General features: G+C 41.4%; 2 protein-coding genes across 3 annotated transcripts in view; both read left to right on the forward strand.

The window, feature by feature from the left end:
* Positions 1-870: 870 nt before the first annotated feature.
* On the forward strand, positions 871-8488 carry seh1l (SEH1-like (S. cerevisiae)). Its single transcript, XM_046044717.1, has 9 exons — positions 871-1304; positions 1818-1868; positions 2082-2228; positions 2427-2638; positions 3921-4019; positions 4141-4281; positions 4531-4685; positions 6402-6555; positions 7746-8488. The coding sequence occupies exons 1-9, from the start codon at positions 1194-1196 to the stop codon at positions 7825-7827; spliced, it is 1152 nt and encodes a 383-aa protein (XP_045900673.1). The 5' UTR covers positions 871-1193; the 3' UTR covers positions 7828-8488.
* Positions 8489-9922: 1434 nt separating this feature from the next.
* The window catches only part of cep192 (centrosomal protein 192), a 32985-nt gene continuing 26456 nt past the window's right edge, over positions 9923-16451 (forward strand). For both annotated transcript variants that reach the window (XM_046044754.1, XM_046044755.1), the window contains exons 1-11: positions 9923-10136; positions 10561-10824; positions 11261-11371; positions 11878-12035; positions 12155-12216; positions 12460-12601; positions 12749-12864; positions 13034-13126; positions 13414-13566; positions 13711-13861; positions 15658-15875. In XM_046044754.1, the coding sequence (XP_045900710.1) occupies positions 10652-10824; positions 11261-11371; positions 11878-12035; positions 12155-12216; positions 12460-12601; positions 12749-12864; positions 13034-13126; positions 13414-13566; positions 13711-13861; positions 15658-15875 (1377 nt within the window). In that variant the 5' untranslated portion in view covers positions 9923-10136; positions 10561-10651. The remainder of the gene's footprint in view (positions 10137-10560; positions 10825-11260; positions 11372-11877; positions 12036-12154; positions 12217-12459; positions 12602-12748; positions 12865-13033; positions 13127-13413; positions 13567-13710; positions 13862-15657; positions 15876-16451) is intronic.

Raw genomic sequence — 16451 nt, forward strand, 5'->3', positions numbered from 1 at the left:
GTGGCATTTAAACGATGCCCAATTGGCACTAAGGGGCCTAAAGTGTGCCAAGAAAACATCCCCCACACCATTACACCACCACCACCAGCCTGCACAGTGGTAACAAGGCATGATGGATCCATGTTCTCATTCTGTTTACGCCAAATTCTGACTCTACCATCTGAATGTCTCAACAGAAATCGAGACTCATCAGACCAGGCAACAATTTTCCAGTCTTCAACTGTCCAATTTTGGTGAGCTCTTGCAAATTGTAGCCTCTTTTTCCTATTTGTAGTGGAGATGAGTGGTACCCGGTGGGGTCTTCTGCTGTTGTAGCCCATCCGCCTCAAGGTCGTGCGTGTTGTGGCTTCACAAATGCTTTGCCGCATACCTCGGTTGTAACGAGTGGTTATTTCAGTCAAAGTTGTTTTTCTATCAGCTTGAATCAGTCGGCCCATTCTCCTCTGACCTCTAGCATCAACGAGGCGTTTTCGCCCACAGGACTGCCGCATACTGGATGTTTTTCCCTTTTCACATCATTCTTTGTAAACCCCAGAAATGGTTGTGCGTGAAAATCCCAGTAACTGAGCAGATTGTGAAATACTCAGACCGGCCCGTCTGGCACCAACAACCGTGCCACGCTCAAAGTTGCTTAAATCACCTTTCTTTCCCATTCTGACATTCAGTTTGGAGTTCAGGAGATTGTCTTGACCAGGACCACATCCCTAAATGCATTGAAGCAACTGCCATGTGATTGGTTGATTAGATAATTGCATTAATGAGAAATTGAACAGGTGTTCCTAATAATCCTTTAGGTGAGAGTATTTTACTTTTACTTTGCTAAGTGAAGGGGTAACTTAAAAGGAGAGATATAAGGAAATAAATCCTTAAATCCACAGGTCTAAATCGCTCTTAGATAATAAAGCTTCAATGGCGATACTATACCGGTGGGAGGCAGCAATGCACTAAAACAGAGCCGAGACTGCCGGAAAAAAGAAGAATAAGCTTTACTATTTTGTGTGAATCATCTATGGTGTGAATGCGCCCCTCTGTGGTCAGCACCGGTGCACACACCACGAGGACCCGCCAAACACACACACACACACACACACACACACACACACACACACACACACACAAGTAGACGCGTGACATGCCTGCTAGCTCAATAGTAAGCTAACTGTTAGTTTCGCTGTCCTATCGTAGTTGCAATCATGTTTGTAGCGCGTAGTATCGCAGCAGATCATAAAGATCTAATTCACGATGTGTCGTATGATTTTCACGGCCGCAGAATGGCAACTTGCTCCAGTGATCAAAGTGTCAAGGTAACCGTTGCTTATAGTGAAGTATATCAGTTTGCTAATGTTAGCGTTAGCTGCCATAACACATCTTGTTAATATTATTACCCACGTTATCAACGACCTTAGCTCACTTTTGGATTGGCTGACTCTTATTTTCCACCAGTTGTTGACACGCGGTAATGTTTGCTTAATCTGCTGCTAATTCTGACTGTTGAAGTTGAACTTTTACTTATTGAATTTAGCTAGTTTTCTAGCCAAGGTGCCTGTAGCATACCGGGCTAGGAGAGCAGAGCAGCACAGCTTTCATGGAAACACTGCAAACACTGCAGAGTTGGCTGGTAGCAACAACATGCATTTGATAAAACCCTTGTCTGTGATTTACATGGTATAATCTAACGTTATTTGTAAACCAATTCAGGATCTCAAAATGAAGAGCTTGTCACATTCAGGTCGCATGTTAACGTTAACGTAGCTTAACCAGTTTGTGCACAGATACTTTAATTTCTTAACAATATTCACACATCTTCTGTCTCTCAGGTTTGGGACAAAAGTGAGAATGGAGAGTGGCACTGCACAGCCAGCTGGAAGGTAAACCACCTGCTGCTGCTTGATCCGTTTTAACTGGTAAAGGCTTTCCTGGTAAAATAAATTTTATTAGCCAGCATGCTTGCATAACAGCTTACGTTTGCATAATTTCCTTTGCAATTATGTCCTGCTTTGTGTCTCTTGTGGACTACAGCTTAACATCTGACAAGTGCTGGGGATGATGGATATGTCAAAAGCCTTTTCTCTTCTGTACAGACACACAGCGGCTCAGTGTGGAGAGTGACCTGGGCTCATCCAGAATTTGGGCAGGTTCTGGCCTCCTGCTCCTTTGACAGGACAGCTGCTGTCTGGGAGGAGATTGTTGGGGAGTCCAATGACAAGCAGAGAGGACTGAGCCACTGGGTTAGTGCAACTCTAGCACCCTTCTAAACTAGCAAAACAGACATTTATTTCTTAATCGTACACCGCTCGCCAGTTCAGTAGCTCCTGCAGCGTTCATAATGATGGTACAATTAAACATCACAGTTCGCTGCTAATTGTCACTTTGCCACAGTCTTCTGTTTGATCTGACCCAAGTGTTTTATGCTGTTATCTTTCTAGATAAAGAGAACCACACTAGTGGACAGTAGGACGTCAGTGACTGATGTGAAATTTGCCCCTAAACACATGGGCCTCATGCTGACCACCTGCTCAGCGGACGGAGTGGTGAGGATCTACGAGGCTCCTGATGTGATGAACCTAAGTCAGTGGTCCCTGCAGCATGAGATCTCATGCAAGCTCAGCTGCAGCTGCATTTCTTGGAACCCCTCAAGGTTAGACCACTGATTTACTGTGTATCAAAAACATTTACTATTCTTCATTTCCATAACCGATCACAGAAACTTAACCGGCAACTATCTTGATAGTCAGTTAATCAAGATTATAAAATGATAAGTAAGTAGAATTTGCTGCTTTCAAGTTCAACAATAAGTTATGAACTGTTGGTTGGACGAATCAAGACATTGGATGATGTCATGTTGGCCAATTGAGAAATTGTGAGAGGCTTTTGTCACTGTTTTCTGATATTTTGTAGACTAAACGATTTCAGCAACTAACTGGCGATTAATCAATTACGAAAATTTACATTTATTGAGTTAGCTGACGCTTTCATCCAAAGCGACTTACAATTGCTACATGTCAGAGGTCGCACGCCTCTGGAGCAACTAGGGGTTAAGTGTCTTGCTCAGGGACACAATGGTGGATGGGTCAGTGTGGGGGATTGAACCCGGGCAAGCATCTTATCCATTGCGCCATCACCACCAATAATCGGTAGATGCAGACCTAATAGGAAGTAAAAAGGATTGTATCTTCTTTTACCCTCTGTTACTGAAAACACCAGTTAAATTATCAAAACACACTTTGTCATCTAGGAATTCTGAGTATAGAAAGACTGCCGGTGAATTTTACAGATGAAGCTCTGTTAAACTCTGATTTAGATCCATGATGTCAGTGACTGAGTTGGCTGAAAGAAGGATAACTCTTGTCAGAAATTCTCATTATTTCACATGCCACTGGTCGTCTTTCTGCGGGCACGTAACAGTACCACTGCTGTGAAACCAGTGCATCTCTGTGCCATTATTTCACAAAGCCTCATGCACTTCTTCTGACACTGAAATATAACATGCCACAGTGGGAAAAGCACAGGTAGCAATAATAAAAGGAATGATGGCGGAATTCCATTTAAAATAAGCACACTTTGTTGTACATACTGGATATGGCCAATAACTTGCCCTTAATGACTTGCAATTTTTCGCTGCATATTTCAAGAGTTGTCCATTCCTTTTATTATTTATTTAGCTGACGCTTTTATCCAAAGCGATTAGCAATTGCTATATATCAGAGGTCGCACGCCTCTGGAGCAACTAGGGTTCTTGCTTAGGGACACATTGGTGGATGTGTTACAGTGCGGAATTGAACCCTGGTCTCCCACACCAAAGGCAAGCATCTTATCCTAAAACTATGAACTGTGACCTCTCAGCTGCCTGTTAATAATACAGTGGAGTTTGAGGATCTGTCATTGTAATCTTGTGGGTGTTTTTCTCGCCTGCCACTTAGCTCTCGAGCCCACCCGCCAATGTTTGCAGTGGGGAGTGACGACAGCAACGTAACGTACGGTGGGAAAGTACAGATCTATGAGTATAATGAAAACACAAGGTAGGTGTTCCTGTGTGTCACTCTGATACAAATATACCAATATAAACAGTAGAAGATTCCGAATACTTTCTTTTGTACGTATTTAATATTTGTGCAATTCTTTTAAACCGATGTTAAAAAGGAAATATGCTAAAGCAGAGACGCTGATGACCGTCACTGATGCAGTCCATGACATTGCATTTGCTCCAAACCTGGGAAGATCTTTCCACGTGCTCGCCATTGCAACTAAAGACGTCAGGATCTTCAAGCTTGTGCCTATGAGGTGACTCAATTTTTTTTATTTTAAATGTGTTGTCAAAGTTGTCATATGAAGGGCTCACAGTACACAGACATTAGTGTAGTCTCTGAGATCCTGAATTTTACATTTCACTAATTTAATATATGTCCCATATATGCAGATTCTTTACAGATATACTTCTGCAGCTGCTACTGTTCAAAACTGTTAAAATGACAGAACTGAGAACATACCATTATGTAAATACATTTTCTTTAACTTGGATCCATCTGACAGGAAGGAGACCACCTCTACAGGACCCACCAAGTTTGAGGTGCAGATTGTGGCTCAGTTTGACAACCATAACTCCCAAGTGTGGCGTGTGAGCTGGAACATCACCAGCACCCTGCTGGCCTCTTCCGGGGATGACGGCTGTGTTCGCCTCTGGAAAGGTGGGAGCTTATTGTTACTGTCTTGCTTTCATTTTACTGACAGCTATACTGAAATTTGTGCAATATTTCTTTTCAAATCTGCATAAACAATGACTCTCGCCAGGTATTGGGCAACTCTGGCTGATGCATTGTTGGTATCAGGAAAAATTATCTTCAACAACAGATTCTCAAAACATCTAAGCTGTTCTGTTGATTGCTGTAGTTAGTTATAGACTGATTAATCGGCTGGCATTTTAAGATTATAGACCGATACCTTCACTCACAAGGCCGATAAACAAAGAATATCTGCGGACACATCTGCAGGCAGCCTTGTCAGTGTGGCTGCTGTGGAGCGATGTTAGCACTCCCACTTGTGAGGTTTGGGAAAGTGGTGGAAAAAATTTGTTCCGAGCCCTAAATGTTCTCAAATGACTGTAAATCTAATCTAAAACCATTACTGGTGTTAAATATTTTTAGATTTATTCTGGAGAGAAAACTGCAGTTGAATGATTGGGCAAACACCAGTTATGTTCTGAAATCTAATCCAATGCACTTTTCTATTTCATTAATAAAAAAACAACACCACCACATTACTGGCCAATATACCAATGTGTGTTAGACTGTACTTTGCATAGAGTAATGGAATTATGCATGACTTTTCTTTGTTTCCTTTGCCGCCCTGCTCCCTAAATATCTGCATCAGCCATTGAAAAACCTGTATTGATCGACCCCTAATTTGTAAACTACAAGTTTCGGACAACTGGAAAGCTATGTTGGCCGTAACCCCAGATGTCTGCCAGATGGGGCTGCCTCATGTTATGGTTGTACATTTGTTGTTTGATACAACAGCGAAGAGTTTATATGTACGCATGCAGCGGGCACAGATCACACCATCTAAGAAAAATATCTGTCTCTTTAGCTTCTAGATCAGACCGCATCCAGACCTATCCGCTGTCCCTCCGGACTCAGACCAATAGCAGATTTAGTATTAAGAATTATTACCTCGTGACGGAGCTTTTCTATTTTAACCCGTGCAGCTTTTCTAGTTGTACTGTTTTAGCGGCCCAGGAAAATCACAGAACAATTACTGAAATATTTGATTTGACAGTCAGTTGTTGACTAAAATCATATGTTGATACAACTATATTTTCTGGTACTGAGTAATAACCCAAATTAGTCGTTACGATGTCCCGGACCTTTGCTTCGGAAAATCTTCCATAACTGGACCTCTTTGAATTTTTATTGACTACTCCTGCTCTCACGGTGTTCACTAGTTAGTTGCTAACTTTGTTTGTCTGCTGTTTGGTGCTGGGCAGGTAGTGTAAGGGTGCTTTCACGCCTGCCTCGTTTAGTTTGGTTGAATGGTACTAAGAGTTCGTTTTCCCCCTTGGTGTGGTTCGTTTGGGCAGGTGTGAACGCAGCAATCGCACTCGGGTGTGCACCAAAAGCGGACCAAACGCTTTCAAACGAACTCTGGTGCGTTTCGCTTGTGGTGTGAAAGCAAACGAACCAAACACAGGATTTTATGATAGCAGACATGTGATGTGAGCATTATATCCAAAGCTAAACCACTAATAAGTCCATCTGTGAGAAGGATACAAAACAGTGCATCTTTGACCAAACACTGAGCTGAGAGATTCTAAAAAGATCTGTAGAATTAAAGAGAACATGATGAGAACACTTGATCATGTTACAAGCGACACGGGCACTGATTTTACCTCCTGCGTCTCTCTGCAGCTAACTACATGGACAACTGGAAGTGCACAGGCATCCTGAAGGGAGACGGCAGCCCACTCACTGGCTCGTCTGGTCAGCCCACAGCCATGAGCACCGTGGTGGGCTCGTCTGTTCAGACCTCCCAGAACGCCCTGAACGGCATGTCTGCAGGAAGGTAGGTGGCGTGGTGCGTCTGACGCCACTCAGCAAGCCCAACCCGACCCCGTCAGAACTGACAGCTTTTTATGCCTCACACTGACTGGGACTGCAGCTGCTCACTGACAAACTCCCTGGGCCCACACTGACCAAATGTTTAACTCATGCAAAGAGCTTGGCTTCCAGCATACAAGTTGTCAGCATCAAGCCTGTGGAATTGGGTGTGTTGGGGTGTATATTTTTTATTTTTATTTTTCAATTTCCTCTTGTTTTGTACTTATGTGCATTACAAGTGGTTTCCACTCTGCATTGTCACTGTTAGGGCTAAACATTTTCTTGGTATAAAAAGTAAAATAAACCTGTTTATAGAAATTTGATATGTGACTATTATTTCAAATGCTAGAGCTATTTTGGGATTTACAGCAGGACCACTGTGTTAGGTAACATTAATTTGTAAAGACTGAGGAATAACTTTAGTCTATCACATCTCAACATCCAACATCTTTGTGACTATTTTCAGTTAAGAAATCAAATCAGCGCTCTGTCATTTTCTCCTTATTTCACTTTTCACTTTGAATGTATCCTTGAGCAAGTATTGCCAAACTCTTTGCTGAGCAGGACAGCTTGAATGAACCTCATTAACAAACTAATAACTTCCTAAAATAGACATATATGTGTCTATATACAGGCATTGACATTTATGGCTTTAAAGCCAGACTGTGTAACTTTTGAAAGAAGAGATAACTTGGGATGGTAAGAACAGGAGCTTTAAGTAGCTAATGTTAGCAAAACGTTTGGGAGAAATTGCTAAAGGACGTTACTGAGACAGACATGTTTTTACGATTATCCCTTAACTGTCAGTTGTGGCCACAGTGGTCGCTGTTCAGCAAAAGTTACATACGCTTGCTTTGGATTTGGTTTATTAATGCTGTTTTGGCTAACAGTATTTTTTTTCATCAGACTTTATATGTGGATGTTTATGTTCAACTTAATAACCTCTAACTTGACGTGACCTCTGTATTTACCATTCTTGTTAGTGACTGTTCTGAGTCTCCTCTAACCAGAGTAACATGAGATCTGTGTATGTCATTCTATGTTTATAGGAAATTTTGTAAAATTACTCTACATAAAAATGTCCTTGCATTCCAACTCCTTGTTGACAAATGGTTTGTTGAAGTAATGTGGTATTGTACTGCTTGTTGCATGCAGGATTGGAAAGAGGGCTCCCTTTGCCCCTCCCCTGCGGCAGCTGACCTCTCCAAAGATATACCAGCATCCTGCATATTACTAATGTCTCCTCTGCATCAGCTACCATTTGCGCTTGTGTTAATTCATTGGAAATGTGTGAGTCAAGTCCTAGCTGAATACTTGAGTATTACTAGTTAAGGACTGCATGAAAACTGCATGCTCCTGTTCTTCACAGCTTTATTTTCATTCCAACATGTTTGCCAGCAGAAGATGGTGCACATACACCTTTACAAAATAAACCTCTGTCACTACTCTGTCTGCCATTCTCCTTTTCCTGTTGTGTTTTTTGGTTTCTACATGCATCTCTTCTCCTCTTAATCTCTCATTTCTACTTCCTTGTATATGTTTCCCCTCTGTACTCCATTGTCATGGTCTTTTCCCTTTCCGTGTATTTGTCGTCTTCGTCTCCTTCCATGTCTTTCGTTGCTTCAGGTATTTCTTTCCGCCTCTGGATCCTCCCAGAGCGGGGACCAGGTACGGTCACCTGCTGCCTCCCCCCTCCCTCATAGAGCACTGTGATGCTGAGCCCATTCAGCCTCAGCAACAGGCTCTCCCCCACAGACACTCCTCTAGGGCACTGCTGCCCTTACCAGAGGCTGAAGGGCAGTGATTTGGTCGTTTAAAAAAAAAAAGAAGGGACCAGCTTGCGGGAAAGGCAGGGGCCCCACAACTGCCATTCATTTCTAATAAAGACCTTAATCTTTGTCTGTATTTTTTATTATTTCTTTTTCCTGTGCAAAAATTAGAAAATTTTGGAATGCTTAACGAAGATTGTGTTAAATGTGCATTATATGACCAGGAAAACCATTTTGACAACCATTTTAATGTTAGTCTGTGAATAATCAACCAAACATTTCCTATATTTAACTTTGTAATCTGGTGCTTTAAGTGCATGGCGTGTGCAATAATAAGCACATGTATGTATTGTTTTGTTTTGGGTCATGAAACAATGTTAGTGTAGAAGAAATGTTCTTCTTCAACCATCAGTGCCTTCAGAGGAAATGTTTGTAATTATCACTTGGAAGTTTAAAATTGCCCATTGAAGTTAGAATAAATGCAGATATTAAAAGAATGTTATTTCAGACTGTTTTTCCTTCACATGCATAAGCAGAAACTGCACTGGTTACCATGTGAGACAGCTCTTGTATGGAAATAGCACATGATTCATTATCTCATGTCTTTTGTTCAAGATGGCTCCACATTCTTTTTTTAGTCTAATGTTGGGTGAGAAAATAAGTTATCCTAGCAATTATATTCTAAAACACATCAACTGGCAAGATTCTCTAGAAATTGACTCTAAACTGGATGAGCCTTATTTTACAACAACAACAACAAAAAAAAATCTGATCAGATTTAGTCATTTCAGGAATGATTGTCCCTGCTGAAGTGTCTCCTAGCAAGTAGCTGAGCCCTACCGATTCAATAGCTTTTGTGTTGTTGCTGAACCCCACTTCATGGATACAAGATATTTCCCCTGTAGGGATCAGTTAAGAGACACTATTAATGTGTGAATATGAGGCGTTTCTCTTGACATTTGTGCTCTTAAATTAGGGAAATGAACAGTACATCATTTATTTTGACGGAGGATAGAATTTCATGTCATGGCTCACTCAAATAGATGCTTCTCAAAAACTGGTATGCGTGGGATGGCACTTCTCTCAGCAGGCAGCTGTCTGCTAACCAAGCCATTCTTGCAGCTGCTTGGCAGAACACATGATACAGTAAACTCCACTTGGCCATTAACCATCATACTGTGCGTACTTGGTTTTTATGTCCTTGTGTATGGTTGAAACAACTTTTATTTTGTCTAAGAAGATAATTTAAAATTTTAAGTTAATTCTGCGCGTTTATTTCTATACATTTCGATCATTTTTAGTAGTATTGCTAGTAGTAAATATACATTATGTCTGGAGTGTAAAAACACGCATCCCGCTTCTTTATTTGTAAGGACAGACGCCCGATCGATACATGAATGGGCTGTTTTTTCCCGAACTGTCCCCAAGTGTCCAAGCCCGACAGAATGGCGTGAATCCCATCCAATCACGATTGACAATTTCCTCCCTCTCAGTTGTGTTGTCCAATCAAAATGGTTTAAATTGGTTAAGTGCCGCCCACATGACATGACGCTCACGCGGGCTTCCTGTGGTTTCTGGGCGCTCCTTGGTCCTCCAAACTGTTACACGGTTTGTTTGATGTGCTTCATTTGAAGCGACAATGAAAAACTCAAGTGTCAGGGAAGTTGCTTTAGGAAGTTAACTAAGCCCAAGCAACGTGTCTGCGCCAGTTTCTAAAGACGAGAGTCGAGTTGGAGAAGAGCCGTGGTGTGTTGGTCCCCCTCCCGAAGTCTTCAACGTGAGTTTGAACAAACGTTTAACGTTACGTGAAGACGATTTCTCTTGCTGAAATTGATTAGTCTTAAAAGAACTGGGTAGCGAGCAGGTTAAACTTACCTGAGTTATCTGTGCTGTCTTTAACTTGTCTTCTTGCAACACTTCCCTCTAACTCCATGAACGCAGGTTTTTGGAGTAGAAACGTTAGTTAACTCGAGAGCGAGAAGACGAGTTTGACAAACCCCTTGTTGTTTTTAGCATCTAACGTTAGCTAGCGTTAAAAGTTAGCTAACCTAGCGTAGCTAGTCACTTGCTCTCAGTTTGTTTTGTAATAAGGCCAACATGTACAGTCGCAAAACAACATAACTTACATGAAAATATTCATAAAAGTATTTATTGGTATTTTGCAAACTACTCCTTTTCTTCCTTTTACTTGCGTTTCACAGTTGTAAGGTGACATCAACTACCTGACGGTCTCACAGATGATGAACTGAAGGCAAAGCCGCATTTGGCTGTCACCCTGCTCCATTCAAAAACATGGCAGACAGTTTTTACAAGTTGGAAGATGAAGCCTTCCCCAGTTTCCTCTGCAAGTCTCTGGACAGCACCAGTGGCCGTGCCACACTGGGGAATGTGACATTGGGTTCAGGCCCAGGACTTCCAGTGGCTGCCTCTACAGTGGCTAAAATTAGACCGGGGTCTGACAACAGGTGGGAGCATGCTGCTGCTTTGGACAGATGTGACTCGTTGTAGAAACACTGTCGTGCATTTTTCTCTGAATCATCACACAGACCATTTGACTAGTTTCAAGAGTGGATTCTGAAATTAAAGTTCCTGTTTTGGCAGGTTTGTATTATATGTAGCATTTAAATGCTACTAGAAATGGGAATTATTGGTATTCAATAAATGGATAGTAATACATTGTAACAGAACATATGGATGCATGGACTCAGGTTTGTTGATAAGAAGTTGCTGCAGCCCTTTCTGATTTCCCTCAAAAGTAACACGAACTTCCCTGAGGATGTTTGTGCTGAGTCAGTCTTCAGTTGCTAAATGTCACTGTGTGGTGCTAATCATGATGCAGAGCTGGTTGTCTTAACAATCAGTTGTTTTGTGAAAGGAGTGCTATGTGCTTTTGCTTTACAGAGGAGATCCTGTTGAGGCGTCCTATCTGGAGGGGAGAGAGTTGCAGCAGGCTAACCCACAGTCATCTGTTGGAGAAAAGCCCAAGTTTGCCCTCAGCTTCAAAGATGACTTGTAAGTATAAGTGTACAAGTAGTTCAAACTGCTGATTTGTGTTTTATTATGTTGTCTGTAGAAAAAGCTTTATACAATGTTCTAGTTCCTAGAACTTATTTGTAATTGCCCTTTTTATTTTTTTTATTTTATTTTATTTTTTTCTCCCTGGCGTACTTGCGGTACTGGTTGACTGCTTTCTGCATTATTTGAAGGAATGCACAAGATTTTCACTTAAATGTATAAGCAGCCATGCTATAAAATACAATGTATATGTATGAGGTTGAATTATTTCACTCAGTACTTTGACTCTAGTAGACTTAGTTCCTCTCTGTCAAATGTACATAAATGTAAATAAAACTTCTATTAATATATAAATGTATATTGTTTTCATTACTACATATGTATTTCTATGAAGCCATTTCTATTTATTTTTGTGGATATATATATTATATTGGCTTACTATAATTAATTCTCCCACCTTTTCCATGCCGTCCTAATTCTTTACATCCCCACCTGTATTACAGGGACAATGCGGATGACTTCATTGCAGCCCATCGTCTTTCAGACATGCTGGTGAAAATTAACCTGGATGAGACTGCTTCTCAGAACCAAGGCTCAATGTTGGGTCTTCCTCCCACACAGATGGGCTCGGTCCACGGCCGGCTAACGGAACTTGGAACAGGTAAAAGTTCTTGATTAGCTCTAGCTTTATAGGTATAACACTGCAAATGTTGCCCAGCCTGAGAGTCACATTTACATTTTTATGATACTAACAAAATCTGTTTTTCTGCCTCCTGACAGATCTGTCAACAGGGTTTCTGACGTTTGCTCAGATTGGACATAAAGAGAGTTCAGATGCAAAGGTACTGATTTTGGCTGTTGTACTTTTTACTTGGAAGTAAGTTAAAGACTCAAAAAGCCCAAACCTGGCATCTATATAATTATTTCCCCCCAGTTTTTCCAGATTACTTATGTGGAAAAACAATTGAAATCTATTTACCACTTTTTAAACCATCATATTCATACAAAAAAGTATTTTTTTTATTCTCCAACAAAACTGATCAGCTACTTTCCATTGTGCTCCTTTTCCTGGCCGATCCATACAGGCTCAACACTTACAAGCTACATCTGAGGAGGACAACGTGCAGAGTGAGGGAGTGGACAGTGACCATTTCAGTGGCAGTAATTCAAGCTTCCTGGCAAATGAGAAGCTCATGTCTGTGGACAGCATGAACAGCGATATCACAGGTATGACATGCATTCATCTTTTAAAACAATTCTTTTAAAGTGTTACCTGTTTGTTAAATTGTTTACACCAAAGACATCTTTGATATTTTAAGTGCAGAAAATGAGCATAAATTGCCGACATGTTGTGAACATGTGTTTGATTCTCAGATGATGATATTGATTCGAACAACCTGCCTGATGATGAACTGGAGCTGTATTTCAATAAGCTGGTGCCTCCTGCCATGCAGAGAGGCAGAGTGGAGGGTCAGGAGATTCCTGCAAAAGTGAGACACTCTCCGCTTTGAAACACTTTCTACTTTTCCAACTTGTTGCCTTACACAACAGACTTACGAAGCCAATTTGAAATAAGTTTAATTTAAATGAATGTTTCGTTCAACTCTTATTCACTCTATTTGTCTCAGTGTCCCCATTAATCCATTTTATTGTTCATAGGGACTGCAAGGTGATGATGATGATGATCTATCAAACCCAAGTTCTACAGAACCAGAACAGTATAGACACCAGTTCCTTGATGACTATGATCAGGTGAGCACATGTACATCCTTACTGTTTTGTGCCCTTGTGCTGTTTCCAGGTCATGGTATAAATTGAAGGTTCCTGCATGAAAATATGGTTCAGTTTCATAAATATTACCTGGAAATTTGTGGTTTGGCAAGAGGCCCCGATTGCTCCATATGTCTTAATTTTATGAAGTTACTTTCCTGTCAAGTCTGTCATTACTTTTATGTCTTAAAACAACCATTAAATGTCTTGCCCTGTAGAATTTCTGTTCTAATTTGTTTTACTGTATTTCGTGTACCATTCTTATTCAGGAGGACTTCCAGATGCCTCATGTGCGTCTGGCTGCTACAGGTATGGACTCCTGTCCTGCCAGTGATGAAGACACGGAGGATGAGCTGCAGTCTGCCAGAAGGAACAGCAATGCTACCAGGACACGACTGTTGCCCAGCACCTCCAGACAGCTGGTCAGAAATGGGGAAAACAATATATTTTTTTCAGATTTATAATAAACTCAAATAACTGTCAATGTCGGCCTCATAAATACAGTATCCAATAACTCCTTCAAAATGTACTGTACAACAGAGTTCTGCTTTATGCAACATATACAGGTCGGAGAGAGTAATCGTCCCAGTTTCAGGCCGGGCTTGGAGGGAGGCAGTTCTGATGATGAGGCTTCCAGTGGCCGTGGTGGTCCATCTCTGTCTGGGATTGAACACAGACGATCTGCTGAGGGACAAGTCATCAACCCTCCAGTCACAGGTGCAATATATAGTTTAAATGATTGTGCTTCACTCTTTTTTTAATTATTTATTTTTTCCTTCTCTGGCTCGAATTTGTTTTCTTGATATTTCAAAGTAAATACATGTTAATGGTAAGGTTGGGTACCAATATGGAACCGGTAGCTAATGAGCCGAATTAGAACGCAAATTTCGGTACCTCATTTTGGTGCCACTTAAATGTGACGATTGAACTGTTTCCCTGTGGTGATCCGATAATGACGTAAGAAGCGTCAACATTCACTGCAGTAAAATTGTAGCATCCCTAAATGAAAGGCTACGAGACGACGGGCGGTTTGGCTCGGTCTTTATTAATGCTGCAACAATACAGCCTACTATGAGCAGCAGCATACTCCAAACGAACGAGCTACATGTTAACTTCTCATCTCTCGCTCTTCAACCTCTCTCTGTCCCGAGGCTAACACACACGCTCCCCCAGGGTAGCGGGAACAACAACCACTGCCCCCTAACTATCTGCCAGTTACAGGAAAATAAATGATTACGTCTCTTTAACATATCACACATTTGCTGACACGTTCAATGACCTCCTTGAAAAACTGGAGAACACAGTAACTACAGTAAAGAGCCCTCTCTGCCTTAGCCGAATACAACAGTCATAGTTGTACCAACTCAAAATTGATTTTGCATGCTAGTGCTGTCACTGTTATTTAGTGTTAAAGAGGTGGTTTAGGATTTATATATTGTGAATTTGTTTGTGTTTTATATTTAAGTACACTTTAACAGGAATATATTTTTCAATTTAAATAATAATAAAAAAAAATATTTAAAAATCCTCTATTTACATCGGGGTTTTTTTTTATGATGTTGTGTTATCAAGTATCAATTTGGTACCGGAATTGTAAAAAAAGAAAATACCCAACCATAGTTAAAGGGAAACTTTAATATTTTAATCTGTACCCTATTTTATGTTTTTATGTCTGAGTGACTGCGAGAGTTTACGATAGTGCTGCACCTGGCAGCCATGAAACAGGGCTGCAACATAATGTACGTCTACCACAGTGTTTGTTTTTGCCCCTGACGGGCTCAGATTGTAATGTGTACGGTCCTTTCCATCATGTTGTCTAACAAAGAGATCTTTTTGTTAAAGACTACCATTGTTGACTTTTTTTTTTTTTTAACCAGAAACAGCCGTTCGATCACTCCTGTCAAAACTACCAGACTCCGTTAACAAATACAGTAATTTAAAATCTCAGATCATCGTACGTCATTCAAACTTGACACAAACAAAATAAAACTGAAACCAAAACCTTGGTTAGTCTTTCCACTGTTCCAACTATGGTTTGGTCTAAATAAACCCTTAATTCACTGTTAGATATTGGGAGAGGAGCGAGAGGGAGTTTGGGCATCAGAGGGACAGTGGGAAGCTAGCGTCTAGAGCCGGAATATTTTCTGTTGCCAACTGCAGGGCTGGTGCTCAGTACTGGACCAATTTCAGCAATTGTTGTTGCAGACACAAACACGGGAAAATAGGGTCCAGGTTGAAAAAAATGCTGAAGTCTTCTTCAAGGCTCGATATACATTCAACAAGGAGCTGTTCCTAGTTAGTTTTGAGGGAACTGTGCTCCTCCAACAAACACCGCCTGTCTCTGCCATCCCGACGCACAAAGCAATCTCGGTCCCGGTTGTTCTCATCTGTGACACCACGATGGTGGAATGAGCTACCAGATGCCATACCAGAGTAGGGGCGTCCCTCTCTAACTTCAAGAACCTCTTAAACTGTAAACTGATCTCATCTTAGAACACTTTCTGCAACTCCAGGTGATGGAGGTGGTGGGGACGGGAGCAGTGGAAGTGAAGAAGGCGGAAATGATGGTGGAGTTTCAACCATCCCTCTCCCACCGACTAACATCCAGACCACCTATGATGTCCTGCGTGGGCTGGGGATTGTAGGAAGCAGTGCTGTTGGTGACGATGAGGAGGGCGATCTGAATAATCTGCCAGGACACGGAAGGCGCAGTCTTTCCAGACATACTGAGGTAAGAAATGAGGCTCCCTTCGGGCACCTTCCGTTCCATATAGCAGCAAGTTGTCTCATTGGAGCACTTAGGAACAGAGAGGTATCGTTAAGCCGTGCTTGTTTTACAGTGAGGTTTATTCTTGCTGTTTTTGAGATTCCTTTCACAATGCAATTTTGTGCATATTGAAGACTTCCATTTTGTATGCCTCATAGAGGTAAACCACAGTCAAATTCCCGACCGTTGGTATTCACACATCAAATTTCAGTTCTGATTAAAACCGCGTTTGATATCCACGTTTTGATAAACTGACTGTAAACCAAAGTTAGCAGCAGTCTCGGAGGAGACGGAGGCGCAGCATGCAGGTTCGTTTTGGGTCAGTGAAAACATTGAGGAAGGCAGCAACAGTGCTCCAGAGGTTTTTCAGCCTGTCTGAAGTCTGTTTGTATTTTGGTTTTTATACGTGCTGAGCGAAACTTGATAGAAAAAAAAAAAAAAACGGTTTTTAGGAAATGCAGGATTCGTTAACTTTTCGCTCAGTGCTTGATGTGGGGACTTGAGAATGGGGGAACATGTCACGGTTTGCCTGTCTAACAC

The sequence above is a fragment of the Micropterus dolomieu genome, linkage group LG03 (genome assembly GCF_021292245.1).
Source record: "Micropterus dolomieu isolate WLL.071019.BEF.003 ecotype Adirondacks linkage group LG03, ASM2129224v1, whole genome shotgun sequence".
In the NCBI taxonomy this organism is placed as follows: Eukaryota; Metazoa; Chordata; class Actinopteri; order Centrarchiformes; family Centrarchidae; genus Micropterus; species Micropterus dolomieu.